Here is a 21,318-nt window from a genome sequence, read left to right as displayed (position 1 = left end):
CTGCTATCTGTGCAGAGTGCTGTTTGACTGGCCCGATGACAGTCATAGTGCCACCTTGCCATCTGGTTGTGCAGAGATGAAATTGGGTGGGTTGTGAGGCAATTTCCACACCATCCCCCTATTGCCTCAAGTGATACTTAATGCTTAAGAAGAACTAAGGCCTTGCAAGATGGGCTGAGAACTGCCACTTAATGGGATAAATATATTTGACAATATTTTAAAATGTCTGCCCAAAGCACGAGGAGTGAAAAAAAAAATCAAAGCTAGAGTCAGAGGTTGTTTCCCCACTCACCATTTGTTGTGGGCTACTCGCGGCAAATAACCCGGGGGCCAGCAGCACTCCCCACTACCTCAGTGGCGACAACGCAGCCACCCCGATTCTGCCGCTCTCCTTTCCCCTCAGTTCCTGGATGGAAGAGCACCTTTTGGAAAACCCCGCCTGGGGCACGGAGCAGTGGGGAAGTCCAGGGGGTGACTCCGGGTTTGAGTTTCCTGCCGCTGCTGGTGACGTAGAACCATCCGTCCAATTAGGCCACAGCCTGTGTTTTTATTTTTAACACTGGAAATCCACGTCTGCACGTCGTTTTGAGTGCACATGGGCATATTGTGTGTGCTCAAATAGACGTGGATTCCTCAGCAATGCGTGGATTCCTCAGCAATTCATGGAGATGTTGATTTGTCCTTTTAAAAATAAAAAAATTCCCACCTCAGCACAACGCAGCAGCCAATCAGGACAGTCCCTGAGCGGATCGTGGGGAGTCCTGCGTGGCTGCTGCGTGGCTGCGCGTTCATTGCACCAAGGGGGCAGAAGCTGCAGTGGGGAACATGAACCCGCACTAAAAAGGTGCTGAAGCAAACGAAACCGGTGCGTATTGACCTCCATCTTAGAAGTGGAGAAACGACCAGAGCTATGGGAAAGGTCAGGGAAAAGTAGATCTAGCTTCTTCTTTATTATTTATTTATTTATTATTGGGTCTTGTATACCGCCCTACCCCCGGAGGGCTCTGGGCGGTGAACAACATAAACACATATATACAATAACCCTTAAATACATTAAAACAATTTAAAAGCAGCGATCAGTAATCTTGGATTAGGTTTTATTTCTGTTCGACACATCAGAGTAAATAGTGTCTTGTTCTATCAGACCATTGCATTAATTTCTCACATGAGTAAAGTGATGCTTATAATCAGAAGCAGCCAATCAGGACAGTTTTAAAGATGCTTGTTGCTTATAATCAGAGGCATATCTAGGAAAAATGGAGTCCAGGGCAAAAGCTGAGTTTTCTGCCAACCCCCCCACGGCTCCATTTCCCCTAGATATGCCTCTGTCGAGAAGGAGCGAGTAGTTTTGCTGGGGGGCAACAGCTCGGTTTGGTGTGCTGGCTGGGGAACAAACCGCGCATCCTGGGAGGGGAAGCCCGACTGGGCCTCCCTCTGCCTCCTCCTGCGAGGCCATCTGCGCAGGTACACCGAGGCCCGGCCAGGCAGGCCCCAAGTGCCGGGGGGTATCCTCCCATGCAGTCAGGCAGCTGCCACTGATCTTGACTGTCCCCGTAATGGGCCGCCTCCTCACCTCCCCCACCAATGGGTAAGCAGCACACGCCCTGCGCCAGAGGAGCTGCGAGGCATATTTCACCAGTCAACACTCCAAGCCCTCCACGAGAGCCTTGCCAGGTTCTCTGACTGCATGCCAATGGGTGGGTGTCAGCCCCCTGCGCCCCTCCTGCCCAGCTGTACTCATGGCCTCCCTGTCAGGCATGGGGGCCATCTGCGGGCTGACAGGGAGGCCAGGGCACAGCTCGCTGACTGAGCTGCCTGCCACATCTGTAGTCCTCCTGCCCCCCCCACCTCCCTGTAAGGCCCAAGGATGGCCCTTACACCTGACAGGGAGGCCAGGGCTATAAGGCTCTTGCAACCCGCACCTGAGCTGCTCGTCAAGGAGCTGCTTGCCAGCTGAACTGCCTGTTGCAGCCGCAGGCCTCCCGCTCTCCCCGGCCTCCCTGTCAGGTGTGGAAGGAACATTAACAACAGGAGACATGCAGATTTTCTGCCACATTGCTGTCAGAATACAGAGAAGACTTGAAAAAACTACTGCTGGAGGCTGAAGCATCAAGTGCCAAAGCAGGACTACAACTGAACATCCAGGAGACAAAATAATGGCAATTGGGGACTTACTCAATTTTAAGGCTGACAGTGAGGAAATTGAAATTGTTGAAGATTTTCTATTCCTTGGCTCCATCATCAACCAAAAGGGAGACTGCAACCAAGAAATCTGGAGATTGAGACTGGGAAATGCAGCCATGAAGGAGCTAGAAGAAATTCTTAAGTGTAAGGATGTGTTCCTGGCAACCAAGATCAAGTTAATTCATGCTGAAGTTTTCCTCATTACTATGTATGGCTGTGAAAGCTGGACAGTGAAGAAAGCTGACAGGAAGAAACACCCTGAAATGTGGTGTTGGAGGAGAGTTTTACAGGCACCATGGCTGGCAAAAAGACAAACCAGCGAGTTCTAGATAAAATCAAGTCTGAACAGAAGCTAAAATGACCAGACTGTGGCTATTGTATTTTGATCGTATGATGAGAAGACGAGTAATTGGAAAAGACAATAATGCTAGGAAAAGGGGTAGGCAATAGGAAAAAGATGGATTGACTCAATCAGGGAAGCCATGATCCTCAGTTTGCAAAAGCTTTAACAACAGGACATTTTTGAAGTCATTAATTTGAAGGGTTACTATGAATCAGAAGCAACTCAATGGCACTTCACACATGCGCGCACACACACACGCGCGCGCGCGCACACACACACACACACACAGAGTGTCTGCTGTTGCTGGGGTCCTAAGCCATTGAAAGGCAACAGTAATAGTAACATTTTTTCCTAATTCAGTATTCCCTTCTTTTTAATTTGTGTAGGAAAACCATTTGAGAACACTGCAATTATGAATGGTGCCGTTTCCAATATTATAGTATCAATATTACTTGGCAAACGATTTGAATATAATGATTCCACATTTATAAGACTGCTGAAATTGGTGAATGAAAATATTCGACTTGCTGGAAGCCCTTCAATTCAGGTAACTCTTTCATTTTAAATTCTCTCTCTCTCTCTTTCACACACACATATATAAGCTGAAGAAGGGTTTGGATTTGTACCCTGCCTTTCTCTCCTATAAGAAGTCACAGAACCTTCCCTTCCCCACAATAGACACTTGTGAGGTAGGTGAGGCTAAGAGAGTTTGAAGAGAACTATCACTAGGCCAAGGTCACCCAGCAGGCTTCATGTATAGGAGCAGGGAAACAAATCCTGTTCTCTAGATTAGAGTTTACCACTCTTAACCACTAACCACTATTTTACCCATAAATCGGGCTGTTTAATTTATAGCTTTTATTGTTGTAAACTGCTGCTTAGGTTTTAATGATTTTAGTCTTTATGTGTTGATTTGCTGTTTGATTCAACAGCCATGTTGTGAGCCGCCTTCAGCCCTTCGGGGATAAGGCGGCCTATAAGCCTAATAAAATAAAATAAAATAAAAATAAATAAATATACAATGCTGGCTCTGCACACACCATGCCAGCTACATCATTACACCATGCTGATGCTACACTATACACACAGAAACAGCCTGTCAGTCCAATAAAGGTGTGAATGTGTGACACTGTTTAAAGCAGTGATGGCGAACCTTTTTGAGACTGAGTGCCCAAATTGCAACCCAAAACCCACTTATTTATCGCAAAGTGCCAACATGGCAATTTAACCTGAATACTGAGGTTTTAGTTTAGAAAAAATGGTTGGCTCCGAGGCATGCGTTACTCAGGAGTAAGCTTGGTGAAGCAACCGTGCAATGCTTCAAATGGGTGAATCACGATCCTAGGAGGGTTTACTCAGAAGCAAGCTCCATTGCCAGCAACCGAGCTTACTCCCAGGTAAAGGATCATGCCCAGGCCAGCCTAGATGTATGTGTGTGTGTGTGGGGGGGGGTGATTTTCCACCCCCCCCACATGATGAACTCTGTGCATGAGTGCCCACAGAGAGGGCTCTGAGTGCCACCTCTGGCACCCATGCCATAGGTTCGCCACCACTGGTTTAAAGTGAAGTTTTGCTTTCCCTTGCAAATAACCAATGCTTGTTACATTCCTTAACTTGGGGTGTTGCATGGTTTTCGGGCTGTATGGCTGTGTTCTAGTAGCATTTTCTCCTGAGGTTTCACCTGCATCTGTGGCTGGCATCTTCAGAGGATCCTCTGAAGATGCCAGACACAGATATAAGCAAAACGACAGGAGAAAATGCTACTGGAACACGGACATACAGCCTGGAAAACACACAACACCCCAGTGATTCCGAGCAATTAAGAGCCCAGCTGACAATACGACATACCTTATCAGTAGAGCCACTAAGCCTTCGAGCCCTACTAGAGACCAATAAACTTGATAACTTTGTGTGCATTGAAAAATCACTACAGGAGAAGGGGAAAGCAAAGAAAATTACCTTAGATTCCTATTCTTGTCCCCCATGCTTCCCCTGTAATAGCAGCTAATCCAGCACAGTTATTCGTTAAAATTGTTTTGTTGACCATTCACAACCAATGCTATAACAAAAACCAACTTGGCCGCTGCTACTGAAAGGTGCAAATTGACGTTGGAGCGGGGTGGGGGGGGTGGGGTTCCCAGGTGCCTTCTCAGGTGCTGAGAAGGCACCTGGCCAACATACCACCCTTAGGGCACTTTTGCACATGCAGAATAATGTACTTTCAATGCACTTTCACAATTATTTGCGAGTGGATTTGGCTATTTTGCACAGTAAAATCCAGCTGCAAAGTGGATTGAAAGTGGATTGAAAGTGCATTAATCTGTGTGTGCGAAAGTGTCCTTATAGTTCAGTTTTCCTATTGCAGATTCTCTAAGTATTAATTGTTCGATGCAATGAAGACTGGAATGGGATGGAGAGAGTGAGAGAGAGAGAGAGAGAGAAAGAAAGAGAGAGAGAGATGTGAAGATTGTGTTAACTTGTGCTTGCTTGACTTCATAATTTACCTTTTCTGCCTGGCAGATTGTGAATTCATGCCTGCTCTTGACTGTATTTCTGGCCCCTTCCGCACACGCAAAATAATGCGTTTTCAAACCACTTTCTCAACTGTTTGCAAGTGGATTTTGCTATTCCGCACAGCTTCAAAGAGCACTGAAAGCAGTTTGAAAGTGCACTATTCTGCATGTGCGGAATGAGCCTCTGTCTGTGCTGGACTCTCCTTACAGATCCTGGTTTCTGTCCTGACTTTTATTCTGTCATGTTCTAATAATCTGTTGTCTCTGATCCTCTGGTAGCTTGAATTGTGTCTTGACTCTGGGCTTTTCATTAGATATCTGACAAAGGGAGTTTTGACTCTCAACAACTTACGTTCCCAAAATCTTGTTGGTGTCCGAAGTGCTGCTGGACCCAAATCTAACTCTGCTTCAGTTGCTTCAGTGTGGTGATGCTTCAATGTGGTGAAATGGTTATGAGCAGACTCTAATCTCTAGAACCAGGTTTGATTTCCGCCCCTTCACATGAAGAGCAGACTCTTATCAGGTTCCCACTCCCCTCCTCCACATGCAATTTACTGGGTGACCTTGGGCTAGGTGTCTTGTGGAGGAAGTAAGGGAAGGAGTTTGCAAGCCTCTTTGAGACACTTTATGGATAAGAAAAATGAGGTCTAAATCCCAACTCTTCTTCTTCACCATCATTTGTAGAGTAGGCAATGAGAAAGTCTCACAAAAACTGCCGGGTCCCAGGGCATGTTCCAATTTTTATTATTATTATTATTATTATTATTATTATTATTATTATTATTATTATTATTATTATTATTATTATTATTATTATTATTATTATTATTATTATACACATAACAACACAGCACAAGTGTCTGGAATTCATCTCTGAATATCGAGGTCCTTACCAAGGACCTAGGATATTAGAGGTATTTGCGAAGAATATGTGCAGTTCCTAGACGTGCCGCTTTCTGCAGCATGTGGACTGATGTTCTGTCCAAGTTTAGGCTTTCCAGATGTTTTTCAAGATTTCTTGCGATTCCTCCTAGAGCACCGACTACTAGTGGGATTACTGTTGTTCTTTTTTTTTTTTCTAATCGTTCGACTTCAATTTGTAGGTCCTTGTATTTTGTGATCTTTTCCAGCTCTTTGTCCTCTACGCTGCTGTCCAACTGGCACTGTAACATCGATAATCCAAACTAATGTTTCTTCTCTATCACTGTTATGTCTGGGGTGTTGTGTGCCTTGGGTGTCTGTCTGTCTGTATTCCTAAAGTCCCAGAGTATTTTTGCTAACTTCATTTTCTGTGGACTTCTCACAGCTTGTCACTTTCATTACCAGGTCTTACTGGGGCAGGCCGTACTTTTTACAAAGGTTCCAGTGCACCATTGCTGCTAGCTTTATTATTGGCCCGTTCGAGATAGTCAGTTTGGGCTATTTTCTTACAGCGGCGGATGATGTGCTCCACGGTTTCATCACACTCTTTGCAGAGGCAGCACTTTGGGTCATTGTGGGACTTTTCAATTCGTGTCTTTATTGCATTTGTCCGTAATGCTTGCTCCTAGACAGCAAAAATCAGACCTTCAGTTTCCTTCTTTAGAGTTCCCCTTCTGGAAGAGCCACTCCCATGTTTGCTTACTGTCAACCTTCCCTTCAATGTTCTTAAAGTACTGCCCATGGAGTGGCTTGTTTAGCCACTGCTCCTTTCGTGTTTTAAACTGTTGGACTCTATACTCTTCTTTTTTGATTCTTTGGCTTTCAGCATCTCAGCCTTGTGGACTTCTTTCAATGCTGGCTGTGACTTTCTTGGATGTATTCTTTCCAGACCTCTTTTCTCTTCCTCTACTGATTGCTTGACCTGGAGCAGTCCTCTTCCTCCTTCAACCTTGCCAGGTAGAGTCTGTCTACATCACTTCTTGGATGCAGTGCTTTCGATTGATGGTCATAGTACCATATTTTCTGTCCAGGATGTCCAATTCGACTTGTGTCCAGTTAATTATACCAACAGTGTAGCATTACTACAGGCACCGCTTAAGTATTAATTGCCTTTATTGTATTTCCTCCATTTAACTTTGATTTCAAAATTTTTCTGACCCTTCCTAAGATATTCCCTTCCCTAATTGCGCCTTTGACTTCTGCATGCTTGATGTTCTCTGCTTGCATTAATACAAGTATTTGTAACTTTCATTTCACTGGTAAAACTCTTTATTTCCTATGGCATTTGGCATTTCACACCTTCGCTGTGTTGCAAGTTTACCTTTACTGAGGTTCAAAGTTGCACACTTGTCCAAGTCCAAAGTCCATTGCAATGTCAGTGCTAAAGACTCTCACTGTGTTCAGTGGTGACTTAATCTCTGCTTGCGATTTTCCATGGGAGCTTTGGGTCATCCCATGTATAGAAGGTGTGAAATTTTTGGTGAGTTTCTTAACTGTCTGATATCCTTGACCTGTTTTCTTCAGGGTGATTATAGAGAGCGGAATCATAGCAATGATGAAGAGTAGTGGGGACAGAGGAGTCTCCATGGAATATTCCCCGCCGGATGTTGACTTCCCCTTTTCCTGCTCCATTGACTATTAATTCTGTTTTCCAAGATGTGCATTACGTTCTTGACCAATTTCTTGATGTTCTCACTGACTCCAATTATCTCCAGACGTAGAGTGGCCAACTGTGTGGCAGTGAATCCCAGATACTTTCCCTGTAATCAATCCAAGCTACATTACAGAAGTTGGTTTCCCTTCTTTTTGCAATTCTCAGGGATCATTTTATCTGTGAGCAGTTGATCTTTTGTTTTCCCCTACTGTTTCGTTTGTTTCCCTTTTTTTGTTCTAGGGGCAGTGTTTTGCTCCTTCCAGGTGGTCTTGTATTGCATCAGCTAATATGCCAGTAAAAAGCTTAAAGGTTGTTGGTAGGCAAATTGATTGGTCTGTAATTGCTAGAGATTGCTCCCTTTTCTTGGTCTTTCATTATCAGAAAGAGTTTTCCCTGTTGTCATCCATTCTTCAATTTGGCCTGTTTGCAGCACTTGATTCAACTGTTAGGGCATTTCTTATTACCAAGTTGGTCAGTTTCTTCAGCCAGAATCCATGTAATTCATCACTGCCTGGAGACGTCCAGTTCTTCACCTTTTTTGCTCGTTTTTTTCCAACCATTTTAGTTATTTATTACCAGGTTGTCCAATGATGACACTCAGTTCAGCCTCCACATCTTTGGCCCAACTTGCATTTTGGTTGTAGTTCTTTGGGCTGTCCCAAATTTTTCTCCAGAACTCAATAGTTTGTTCTCTGTCTAGCTCTCCTGTGTTTCGTTTCACATCTCCACTTACATTCTGGTAGAATCGTTTCTGGTTGGAGTAGAAAAGTTGATTCTGCTTGAATTGAGCAACCCTTGCTTCGAATCTTGCAATCTTCTTTGAAACTGCCACCAGCTGTTGTTTGACCACCTCTATTGCCTCATTGAGTTTCCTCTATTGAGTTTCCTCTATTGCCTCATTGAGTTTCCTCTTGTCCAGGTGGTACCTCTTAACTAGGTCTGCCTTGATTTTGTCATTTTTCAGCTTCTTCTCCTTCATACTTTTCAGTTTGCTGGCATCCGATCGTAGTTTGCTGATTTTTCTTCTCAGTCTGATTTTCCACTTTGGAGTACCTATTATTATTATTATTATTATACTACTACTACTACTACTACTACTACTATTAGTATTAGTATTATTAGTATTATTAGTATTATTAGTATTAGTATTTATTAAATTTAGTATACCGCCCTATCCCCGAAGGGGATAATGTGGCATATTTTTATGTCATTGATGACTCCTTTGTAGAAAATGAGCAAAGGTATTGGTACAAAAATACTTTAGATTGCTGCCTGAGAACTATCAGTAATCTTTTTTTTTCTTACTCGTATTTTATTCCTTTAGCTGTATAACATGTTTCCTGCCCTGGGCTTCCTGTTTGGAGCTCGCAAGACTATCCTGAATAACAGAGATGAGCTGTATGCCTTCATACAGGCCACCTTCATAGAATCCCTTAAAGAACTGGATGCAAACGACCAGAGAAACTTGATTGATTCTTTCTTAATTCGGCAGCAAGAGGTGACACCGTCTTTTAAACATATCAGAAGCTGCAGGTGAACGGTTGTATTACGTGGCTTTTGTTTTTGAATTTTGCTTTGGATCAGTGTGGTTGCCTGCAAACGTTTTCTTCTCTTGCATATCTTTCCCTTATTTAGCAATGCTCTCTTTTTCTTGCCATAGGAGAAGACCCAGACTAATGGGTTTTTCCATAATGAAAACCTTCAGAGTCTGGTTGGTAACTTATTCGCTGCCGGCACGGAGACCACTTCAACAACACTACGCTGGGGCCTGCTGTTAATGATGAAGTACCCTGAAATTCAGAGTGAGTGTTTTCCTTCAGTAGAGAAACTGATCTCGTCTGGAGGGCAGTTGTCATTCTAGGACAGTGACCTCCAGTCCTCACCTGGAGGTTTGCAAACCTTAATTCCCGTGGAGGAAATAGCTGCATTGGAGGGTGTCTACAGAATTATACTCTTCTGTAGTCTCTCCCCTGCTCCAACTGCCTACAAATCTCCAGGTGTTCCCAATCTGAAGTTGCCAACTGTATCTCCTTCACACTCATATCCCTTTATCTACCTCTCTGACTTCAGCTTCCATGCTAACCCCACCAGGATAGCCTCTACCTAAAAGCAGTGTGACCCAGTGGTGTAATGCCAGCTATTGGGCCAGGCCCACTTCCATCATAGGAAACCCTCAAAGACTTGTGAAGTGGCACCTCCATTTCCCCCATATTTCCCCTCGCTACACTATTTCCTCTTTCCACCCTCCTGGCATGTCCTTATCTTTTTCCTGCCTCCTTCTCTACTATTTATCAAATGACTTTGCCTCCCATATTTAATTATATTTATTATTCATTTACTTTTTTACCCCAATTTTCTCCACAGCAGGGGTTGAAGCGGCTTACATTTTTCTCCTCTTCTTTTTTTATCTGCATTATAACCCTGTGAGGTGGGTTACAGTCGAAGTATATGACTGGACCAAAATCACCCAGTGAGCTTCCACAACAAGATGGGAATTTGAATCTGGACCGTGGCGAACCTTTGGCACTCCAGATGTTATGGACTACAATTCCCATCAGCCCCTTCCAGCATGGCCAATTGGGCTGATGGGAATTGTAGTCCATAACATCTGGAGTGCCAAAGGTTCGCCACCACGGTCCCAGACCCTTCTCTGAAGCTCTAATTGCTACAACATACTGGCTTTTGTACGATAGTCTGTGTTGAACAGTAGCACAGTTGAGTCATGGAAGTCAGATGCTAGTAATTTACCCAGAAGTCACTTTCAGGCCTTGGGTTGCCAATCTCCAGCTGGGACTTGGGGGTCTCCCAGAATTACAACTGAACTCCAGACTATAGAGATCTGTCTCCATGGAGAAAATAACTGCTTTGGGTGGTTGAACTCTGTGGCTTTATATTCAGCTGAGGCGTCTCCCCTACCCCAAACCTACCCTCCTTAGACCCCACCACAAATGCTCCAGGAATTTCTGAACCGGGAGCTCATAACCCTAACCCCAAAATTAGGCCTTGAAAGAGCTCTGCCTGCTTCCTTTTGTTTTCTGTGACAGAACCAAGTCTTAGAACGCTGTGGTTGCCTAGTTACAACTAGGGTTGGAGATTCAGATGAAACAAATACCAGATTCGGGCTGAATCGTGGCGAATTTGGGCATAAAATTGGGAAAAAAATTGTCTGAGTATGTCTTGCCCAAATATGAATGAATCCAAATGCAAGGTATTCAAGCTTTTTTTTTGTATTTGTGGTGTTTTTACGTTTAAGCCTGCAGGGGGCACATTTTTAAAGCTATCGGCACCATAATTTCAGAGTATCACCCAGAGACTGTCCTGCTGATACCACTTGAGTTTGGTGAAGTTTGGTTTAGGGGGGCTAAAGTTATGGACCCCCAAAAGGGGTGCCCCCATCCTCCATTGTTTCCAGTGGGAGCTAACAGGAGATGGGGGCTACCCGTTTGAGGGTCCATAACCTTGGCCCCCCTGAACCTAACTTCACATAACTTGAGTGGTATCATAAGAGTAGTCACTGGGTGATATCCTTAAATTTTGGTTTAAAAGTTCACCCCTGACAGGCACCCCAATAAATTTGCCAAAGATTCTTTGTTCTGCAGTGCCTTGGTTCCATTGTAGCCAATGGGGAATTTCTGAGTGTGTAAGCAGGCTGCACATTTTTGAAGATAGAGGCGCCAGACTTTCAAGGTGGCTCCAGGAGGTCCTCTTGGTAATAGTATCCAAGCTTGGTGAACTTTCCTTCTGGGGGTTCAATTTTATGGGCCCCCAAAAGGCTTATTTTGTTTCCCTGCTCTTGCACATGAAGCCTGCTGGCTGAGTTCTCTCAGAACTTTCCCAACTCATGCCCCCCATCCCAAGAAGCAAAGCTCACCAAGCTTGGATCCTATTACCAGGAGGCCTCTTGGAGCCACCTTGAAAGTTTGGTGCCTCTATCTTTAAAAATGTGCAGCGAGTGCTTACACACTCAGAAATTCCCCAGAATCTGCCAGGCTCTTCAGCAAGTTCTATGGTGGGAAAAATGGGTGGGGACATTTCCTGCAGGGCTTCTGGTGTGAGTCTCCTGAAAGGAACCAGCCAAATTTGCTAAAGTTTGTGTGGGAGGGGCAAATGCTGTGGGCATCAGGTTCACCTTCAATTGGGTGCCCACAGCATTTTCCTCTCCCACACAAACTTTAGCAGATTTGGCTGCTTCCTTTCAGGAGACTCACACCAGCAGTCCTGCAGGAAATGCCCCCACCCAGAGCAAGACCCCCACTAGAGTGCCTCCCATTGAAACCTCTACCACAGAGCCAGCTGGTGTTGATAATTTTAAAAATGCACCCCCTGAAGGCCAAAATGTGAGAAAACACCCCCCAAATAAAAAAAAATTCAGACACAATTTTTTCAGATATACCTGAATTTTCAGGTATATCTGAATATGTTATTTGTTTTATTTGGGCATACAGATAATTTTATGCCCAGATAAATCCAAATCTGAATTTTTCAGAATTTTTGGGGTATTTATCAAGCCTAGTTACAACTGAGATAATCTGTTACTTAAAGCTACAGTGACTCATTTTGTGATTTTAAGGTTTTTAACCCCTTCCCACAACATTTTTAAAAAAGATTTCACATTTTTCTGCAAATTTGGCCCTTTTTGGGACACTTTTCAAGTTTGCAGAAAGATCTTTCTTGGTCATTCACAGTTCTAGACACTGGATTAAAGCTATCTTAAATATTTGGCCGACTTCTTTTTTTGAAAATGCAGCTTGAACCATGAAGTTTATTTTTGTAGAAATGTTTTATTTTCTCAGGCAAAGTCCAAGAAGAAATTGCACGGGTGATTGGGTCTGCTCAGCCACAGACAGAACATCGTGCAAAAATGCCATACACGGATGCAGTAATCCATGAAATCCAGAGGTTTTCTAATATTATCCCAACAAACTTGCCACATGCAACAACTGTGGATGTCTCTTTTAAAGGCTACTCCATTCCCAAGGTGACCAGTCTCACTTCTTCGCATTAACTTCACAAAAGTTTTGCGAAAACGCAATTTATAAACCGCGGACTGCGTTTTGGTCGGAGCCAGAATAAACAACCTTGTGGCTGAAGCCGTGAAACAACTTGATAACAGACTGTTCATGACTCATGTAGAGAGCCAATTAAGTGCTGCAACTTTTGTACAGACAAAAATGGTTGCTATCTGTACACTGCTTATACTCCTTTTTAGAAATTACCATCTCGAAAAGTTGGGAGACGTCCCGATTGTTGACAAAATTAAAATATCCTCTCTTTTGCCGCGGGTGAAAGGCCGCCGTTTTTCGGCAATGTTTTGATGTAATGTTTTGATGATATGCAATTCCACGCGTTTATATTAAGTAATGTCAAAGTATTAAAATTGCACTGCACTTTATCTCCTTTGTAATACCTTTGTAACACCATTGCTGCCAGTGGGCATAGTGTCTCATTTTATATTCCTTTGTATTTAGAGCCAAGATGTAAATTTTTGGATAAATTATTAATAGGTCAAAATCTTCCATCTGGTCCAGACAAATTGGTCTATTTGTTATCACATACAAATTTCTTAATTACTTATAATGTGATGTTGTTTACCCTGACTGCTAAGAAAATCCGGGCCAAACTCCCACAGTACGTTAATGGCACGTTAGCCTTTGGTGGGTAAGAATTCTCATTTTCACACACATTTTATATAATCAGTTACATTTTATTTATTATTTGATCATGTGTTGGATTTCTTTGCTTCTGTTTTTATTTATGAAATTTTCATATTGTAATGGCCTTTGGCTATAAGAAGTACAAGTTTTGACTGACAGAAAAGATCTTCATTCTCTTCAATGATTTTGCTTTGTTTTTGCAGGGAACTTATATCCTCCCGTTGCTGTGCTCTGTGCTGCAAGATGAAACTCAATGGGAGAAACCACTTAAATTCTACCCAGAGCACTTTCTGGACTCTGATGGAAAATTTGTAAAGAGGGACGCATTCATGCCTTTCTCTGCAGGTATCTACTATTAGAAATCTGTGGGCTTAGTTAATAGATGAGGTGCGCAAGTCCTAAACACATTTATTGGGAAGAATACTGTCACTGGTGGCCATCTCTCACTTTGCTGAACCAAAATGTCTACAACTTTGAACACTCTATGACTTTTTTGGTATGATATGAGAACTTTCACTGAGCATTCATTATTCTTTCATCAATAGTGTTCTCTCTCAGTAAGAATAATACTGACATTGTTCCTAGCAATGGATTCCTTAGAATTATTTCCTGAGAGTAAATTTTGTTGCATAGGATTTTGAGTAGACATGCTTAGGACAACAAACATTGTCTGTTTCATCTTTTCATAGCAACTCTTGCAGGAGAGAAAGGGGGGATATAAATCCAAACTCTTCTTCTTCTTCTTCTTCTTTTGGCCGACTCCGCACGGGCCAAAAACAGCAGTGTGAGGACAGTAAAAACACCTGGGGGGGGGGACCCTTTAGCTGCTGCTGCTGCAAAGATGCAATGTCCTATTTTCCCCAAAACGAATCACTAAATGAGCAAGTCTTTTAAAAAAATACTGGTCTGCAACTGGTACCGAGTGGACAGTCGGGCAGGAAGTGCTTCTGTTCCAGCTGTGGTTGCACAGGGTTGTATCGGGGTCTTGCAGGATGTCAACACGGCTGTGGTGGCACATCAGGTTGTTAAAATAATTTAACATCGGGTTGTTTACAAGCACCATTTTAACAACCGGTTCTGCTGAAGTGGTGCGAACTTGCTGAATCCCGCCACTGGGGTACACGTGTGCATTCTAACTATGCAGGAATGAACGACCAGCAAAAAAACTCCGCCACACCTCTGTGCAAAGCCTCGCAGCCCTGCCGAATCGCTCGCTGTCAACTGGACGCCCAGCCATGCGAATGCCCCGGGGCAGCTGCGTTTCCATTTACACCAACTGGACTCTGTTGTTTTTGACGCAGTGGCGAGGACACCAGTAGGGGCACTTATTCCATGGTCGGTAGAAAACACAAAAAGAGATAATCGGTAACTTTGACTTTCTTGGTGTTCCATTTTCATTGTCACAGGTCGAAGAATATGTGCTGGGGAAACCCTGGCCAAAATGGAGCTCTTCTTGTTCTTTACAAGTCTCCTCCAGAGATTCACTTTCCAGCCTGCCCCCGGAATGTCTAAAGAAGACCTGGACTTCATGCCATTAGTTGGGTTCACGACACCTCCAGTACCTTACAAGTGCTGTGCTTCGTCACGCTCTTAACATTCATCTTGCTTATTTTCTATGTGTGCATCTTCAGTCTTTTCTGCACCTTTTTTCTGCTGAAGACTTTTCAGGACAATAGCCTTGGAGGAATCAGCTCGTAAGATTACATCCTGCCAGCTTTTTCACTCAGTCTGGTTTAGTACTTTTTCAGTCCCTTTAGGCTTTTGTCCATGCATGTCCCATGATGTCCAGCATACGCTTTTGAATGTTCAGAATGGGCCCATTTTTTACTAGTTCAAAAGTTGGTTGGATCCAACTCATAATCATGATCTATGGAGATCCTCTGTGTCTATCTGCCAAGCCCCATAAAGTAGCTCTATGACATTTGGACCTCAGCTCTTGTTTGTTTTGATATACATAGAAAAAGGAATAATAATTGTGTCTGCTGTCTTTTCTTGTATTTACGCATTATTGATGTCTTTGGATCAACACACAAACCAACTTGTACTAAACTTAACATCTACTTACAAGTGAGTGCCAGCAACAGAAAAGAAATCTATGCACTTATTGATGTGGTTTGAATGCTAGTGTTTTTCAATAAAACAAAATTGCCTCATGAATCACTAGAACCAATAGATTTGCTTATCTGTTCACCTCATTCTGGAATCCATGTGAGTGGTTATATTGCTTTAAGTAGTCTGATAAATATAGATGATTGCAGCTCACTGAATGAGACAGGAGACCCAAAGTTCTGCCAGAAATTCAGTATGCTGTTTTGTCTTCCCCCACACCCAGTTTCTATGTCCCCCCCTTTTTCCAGCCACCATTCTTTTTTTTTGGGGGGGGGATATTGCAGCAATTTTGTTAGGGGTAAATTTGGTTGTATGCAAGGGAAGTGGGGGAAATAGGAGAAACACAGTGTCCACAGTTTCCATTACCATGCCCAAAGGTAGATGATCTGTGGCAGGTGGAGTTGGCAGTATATGGCACATGACAATTTTCTGGTCGTGGAGATTCAGGGAGGACAATTTTCTAGTAATCATTACGAAAACCCTGGGTCCCATCTAGACTAATTTTGCATATCTTTGGTCTACAAGGACCACTGGTTGAGAACCACTAATCTAAGCAACAACAGTCAGTTCAAGTTACTTATGTTATGAACAGAAGTTCTGGTGGAATCAGTATCTGTCTTAGATGGATTTCATATCCTCCACTGCTCAAAGAAAAACGGAGCGGATTACAGCAGTGGAAGCCAGTAATTGGGTTGGGAGAGGGACATAGAGCTGCAGACCATCATGTCTGTGATGCTGAGTGGGTGGGTCCCCTCTCCGTGCATGGATGCCAGAGAGCAATCTGGGAACTCTCTTGGTTTCTTGCACATTAGGAGGAGGTGTTGCAGTTGTGGTTTTCTCTTCCACATTTTGCTCCTTTTCGGATTCAAGGAGTAGGACTCTAACCATGTGCAACCAGTGATCCAGAGAAAGCTGACAGTGACCGTGAGGATACAGGATGTCCCTTGTGCGATGGAAGTGGATTCCAGTTCAGCATTTTCCATTGTCTCATGTGACACACATAAAACATTCTACCAGTCTGCCAATTTGAATATTAGATCTTGTGATGTACTACTAACTGACTATCAAGGAAATAGAGTACCAGTTGTGGGCATGTGCAATGTCAGGGTGAAATATATGTTTGAAGGATGGTTACAATTGCTGGTAGTTGAAGGGAGGCGTACTAGTTTGCTGGGGTCTGGCCTGGTTTGGAAGGTTGGGAATTGTGATCACAGGAATGTATGGGGTGAGTAAAGTCTCCTTTGGAGATTTGTAAAGTGAGACTGGATGGCCATCTGTCAGGTTGTTTCGGTTTGCTAGCAGCCTGATTCAACCTTGGGTCTACATTCCTCCATCTGGGCGTCGTGCCCAGACCCATCTTTATCTCTTCCTTAACCTTGCTGCGTGCTTGCCATTACTGGCTTCTGTTCTGTGTGAATCTGTCTCATGGTGGGAATAGTGGGATGGGAAAACAGGGTTGTTTTGGGTTGGGGTTTCCGTGGGAAAACGTCTGCCCGTAAAAGCGGCTGCTTGGGAGAGTCTGGTCAGATTCCGCATTGTCTGTAGAAGATCATGATTGCCAGTCAATAAAGAGCTTTTAAAAGTTACTGTTGGTCTGGACTTTGCTGATTCCTTACAGAGTGCTTGGTTTGTGTGTTCCTGATTGCAGGGGTTGGACTTGATGGCCCTTGTGGTCTCTTCCAACTCCATGATTCTTATGAAATCACTCAACCATTATGTTAATACCCACCTACAGGGTATCTTTAACAATGATGCCAAAGGTAAACCAATTACTTAAATTCCAATAACTTTGTTTGGTGTTCACGTAAATATTTCAAAAGTAGGGTGGAATTATATTTACCACCTCTCTTAAACTACATATCTATATATTAAATTCTTCTACCTGATCAGTCAACTTTTGGTTTTTTCCCCCAAAACTTTCCACCGAGGAATCTCACTTTTAAGAAACTCCCAGCCACTACGTACACCCTTCTCTTTTAGTTTTTTTTTTACCACAGAATCGCACCCAGTAGATTCCTAAGCTTACTGAAATCTGCTTTCTTAAAATCTAGATTGTGGGTATGACTATGATTAGCATCCCCTTTCCACTGTATAACAAACTCCAGGAGAACATGATCACTCCCACATAAGAATCCTACCACTTTCACTCCACTGCGTCCTTGGATGGATATTTGTGGGGTGGAGCATCGATGCTGTCTGGTGCCCCCCTCAAGCAACACCCAAGGCATCCGTCCGGGCCATATGCCAGTGGATGCCAACCACCCAAAAAAAGGTATACAGTTAGGGAAGGATCTGAATGGCTGGATGGAAAAAGAAGTTGGGAACCAGGAGACTTTCTGTGGCAGAGGTGAGCTGGAACAGATTCACTAGAGCAGGGGTCTGCAACCCATGGCTCCGGAGCCGCATGCAGCTCTTTTGTCCTTGCACTGTGGCTCTGCGTGGCTTGGGTCCTCTCAGCCTCCTTCGGAGAGTCGCCCTAAGGGTTAATGGGAAAGAGTCTCCGTTCCTAGAAAGGCACTGCCTGATACCGCTATCCCAAGCCACTTCCAGCTTCCCTGTCCCAGCTGCCTGGTTGGCTGATGCCGGTGTTGACGGTGTAGGGTGGGTGCGGAGAACCGCTGGTGGATCTTCTTGATCAGGTGAACAGCGAAGGGCAGGAAACAGGAGGAAGTTGCAGGAGCGTAGATTTTCAGCACAATCTTAACCTCAGTCCGCCTCCCCTTGAATGGGGGGGGGGTCAGGGGTCGACCCTGCTTTGGGTGGCCTCATTTCCCCCTCCCCCAGGTCCTTCTTGGGGGGCGGGACCACATGGGGGATCCCAGCAGTGCCACCTTGGGTTGCAGATCCCCCAGCATCCCCATTGAGCTCCAGGGGCTTTCCTGGAGGATGGCAGCCTGGCTGAGTCCAGGTGAGAAATACAATGTCAGGTTTTAAAGGAGTTATTACCTGCAGCCCTGCAAGGTTCCACTCGTTGGGGCTGTTTGATGGGGAGGCGGGGGTGGGTGGGAATTGTTTGTTTCTTCATTGCCAAGGAGGGCAGGAGCACATGGGGAAAGCCTTGCACGTGGCTCTTGGAAGGTTTACTTCAGAGTAAGCCAGTGGAGGTAAGCTTGAAGATCATGGAAGGGAGGAAGGCCAGGATCATCCTCAGCCATGGTTGTCGCAGGTTGCCAACTCCCAGCAAGCAAATCCCAGGACATTTGGGGGTAGATTCTCAGAAGCTGTGGCTTTTGGGACCGGGGGGGGGGGCATTCTCACTGAGGAATATGGCTGTCGAGTCCACCCTCCGTGGCAGACATTTTCTCGGGGGGGGGGGGGGAAGTTCATCCCCCTCCCCTCGGAAGTTGACAACCCCATTAAAGGCATCAATTTTGGTCCACCATCCAAGTGGAATTTGAGGGGGTTCTTTTGGGGGAGCATAATCAGTGTCTTTCAACACAAGAAAAGAGAAATGTGTGAAATGGGGGTTCTATTACTGGTCATTTGAATCATGTACAAAACAACAGGCTTTTTACCCCCCCCCCTTTTTTTGCTTTGATGGGTAAAAATGGCCCCCAAAGAAGAGAACTTCTCCCTGCATGAGAATATGTACAGTATTATCTTCATTTTAGATGTCAAAAAGTATTTGCGGCTCCAAGTGTTTTATTTTCCATGGAAAACAGGTCCAAATGGCTCTTTGTGTGTTAAAGGTTGCCGATCCCTGCACTAGAGTAAGAAAACAGTCAATATCTGATGTAATCGCTTGGGCAACTACTAAGTACTTGCATAACTCATTGTACTGCCTCTAGCTGACACGGACTCTCCTTGATCAGACTGCCTTTGTAATCACTTCTGAAAACCTCTTGTTGGCACATGATGGATTGGATGGATCCTCTTTCCATATTTTTCCTGTTGGTCCTTACAGTGACTCTTCTTTGGAAAATGGGCAGTTTCAGCAAGGGCAGCGGCCAAAATTTCCCCCCAGGACCGAGACCATTGCCGTTTATTGGAAGTCTCCACCTCCTAGATCTGAAGAGGCCTTACATGACCATGTGCAAGGTAAACCTTTGTTGTTGCGGTTCCTGCGGCAGTAGCAGATCCCCACCTTCTGCTGATCATCTTGTTGGGCAGAAGGGATTGTAACGGTGCTGCCCCTAGTACTGGCTGCAGTGTGTGAAATAAAAAATGTTGCATTTAAATGTTTTTTTCTTGCTTTTGTAATTCTTTGCTAGTTCCCCTGCAGTACGGAGTTTGTAGTGGGATATTATTCAATCCATTGCTGCTGAGGGACATTTTGCGTGCCTGTTATCAAGTTTGGCAGGACTAGCAGTTGCATAATTCCTTCCTGGGAAAACAAGATATGGTCAAAGTTTATTCCCACTCTGATCACACCCAGAAATGACGGCTAGAAATCCATGTTGGATTCTACCCACAGCTGCCTCGGAGGACTGTTTAGGAAAATAACCCAGAATAATTTGAGTCTAAAGACAGTGTCGCCTTACACACAGTTATGGTCTTGTGAGACCATTTGTAGTCAGTGAGCTTAGAAAGGAGAATGTTTAAGATCGCACTGTTAATTTCTGAGGTCTGTTCACAAACTCCAGAAGAGAGATGTCCCAGCAGAGTCACTTTCTGGGCTCTAGTCAACCCGGAAAATAAGTTCCACCACTCCTGAAGTCTGGCTGTCAAATTCAAAGCCAAGGCCGAGGAACCTAACTCCAACGCTTTTGCCCAAAAGTGGCTTCCTAGCCACTCCAGAGCATAGGTGTGATCTTCAGGGAGACTGAGGGGCTTGAGCCCTTCCCCCCCAGGATTTAAGAACATAAGAACAAGCCAGCTGGATCAGACCAGAGTCCATCTAGTCCAGCATTCTGCTACTCGCAGTGGCCCACCAGGTGCCTTTGGGAGCTCACATGCAGGAGGTGAAAGCAAGGGCCTTCTGCGGCTGTTGCTCCCGAGCACCTGGTCTGTTAAGGCATTTGCAATCTCAGATCAAAGAGGATCAAGATTGGTAGCCATAAATCGACTTCTCCTCCATAAATCTGTCCAAGCCCATTTTAAAGCTATCCAGGTTAGTGGCCATCACCACCTCCTGTGGCAGCATATTCCAAACACCAATCACATGTTGCGTGAAGAAGTGTTTCCTTTTATTAGTCCTAATTCTTCCCCCCAGCATTTTCAATGTATGCCCCCTGGTTCTAGTATTGTGAGAAAGAGAGAAAAATTTCTCTCTGTCAACATTTTCTACCCCATGCATTATTTTATAGACTTCAATCATATCCCCCCTCAGATGTCTCCTCTCCAAACTAAAGAGTCCCAAACGCTGCAGCCTCTCCTCATAAGGACGGTGCTCCAATCCTTCAATCATCCTCATTGCCCTTCTCTGCACTTTTTCTATCTCTCCGATATCATCCTTTTTGAGATGTGGCGACCAGAACTGAACACAGTACTCCAAGTGTGGTCGCACCACGGCTTTATATAAGGGTATGACAATCTTTGCAGTTTTTATTATCAATTCCTTTCCTAATTATCTGTAGCATCGAGTTTGCCTTTTTCACAGCTGCCATGCATTGAGTTGACATTCCCATGGAACTATCAACTAAGACGCCCAAATCCCTTTCCTGGTCTGTGACTGATAGCACTGACCCTTGTAGTGTGTATGTGAAGTTTGGATTTTTTGCTCCTATGTGCATCACTTTGCATTTTGCTACATTGAACTGCATTTGCCATTTCTTAGCCCAATCACCTAATTTATCAAGGTCCACTTGGAGCTCTTTGCAATCCTTTGTGGTTCTCACCACCCTACATAATTTGGTATCATCTGCAAACTTGGCCACCACGCTACCCACCCCTACTTCCAGGTCATTTATGAATAAGTTAAAGAGCACTGGTCCCAAAACGGATCCTTGGGGGACACCACTCCCTACATCTCTCCATTGTGAGAACTTCCCATTTATACCC

At 44.3% G+C, this 21,318-nt stretch overlaps 2 protein-coding genes across 5 annotated transcripts in view; both read left to right on the top strand.

Moving 5' to 3' along the window:
• Positions 1-15,464, top strand: part of LOC125428749 (cytochrome P450 2K6-like) — a 51,074-nt gene extending 35,610 nt beyond the window's left edge. For 2 of the 4 annotated variants that reach the window (XM_048489364.1, XM_048489362.1), the window contains exons 4-9: positions 2,914-3,074; positions 8,940-9,113; positions 9,276-9,417; positions 12,409-12,593; positions 13,473-13,614; positions 14,676-15,464. In XM_048489364.1, coding sequence (XP_048345321.1) covers positions 2,914-3,074; positions 8,940-9,113; positions 9,276-9,417; positions 12,409-12,593; positions 13,473-13,614; positions 14,676-14,863 — 992 coding nt within the window. In that variant the 3' untranslated portion in view covers positions 14,864-15,464. The remainder of the gene's footprint in view (positions 1-2,913; positions 3,075-8,939; positions 9,114-9,275; positions 9,418-12,408; positions 12,594-13,472; positions 13,615-14,675) is intronic. The other 2 variants (XM_048489365.1, XM_048489363.1) reach the window with 2 other exon arrangements.
• A 3,722-nt stretch (positions 15,465-19,186) lies between these two features.
• LOC125428895 (cytochrome P450 2K4-like) overlaps positions 19,187-21,318 on the top strand; it is a 31,617-nt gene continuing 29,485 nt past the window's right edge. Inside the window, exon 1 of the mRNA XM_048489604.1 lies at positions 19,187-19,416. Within this exon, the coding sequence (XP_048345561.1) occupies positions 19,231-19,416 (186 nt within the window). The 5' untranslated portion in view covers positions 19,187-19,230. The remainder of the gene's footprint in view (positions 19,417-21,318) is intronic.

The sequence above is a fragment of the Sphaerodactylus townsendi genome, linkage group LG03 (assembly GCF_021028975.2).
Source record: "Sphaerodactylus townsendi isolate TG3544 linkage group LG03, MPM_Stown_v2.3, whole genome shotgun sequence".
Taxonomy (NCBI): Eukaryota; Metazoa; Chordata; class Lepidosauria; order Squamata; family Sphaerodactylidae; genus Sphaerodactylus; species Sphaerodactylus townsendi.
Note: the sequence above shows the minus strand (reverse complement) of the source record. Positions and strands in the feature narration are given on the sequence as shown.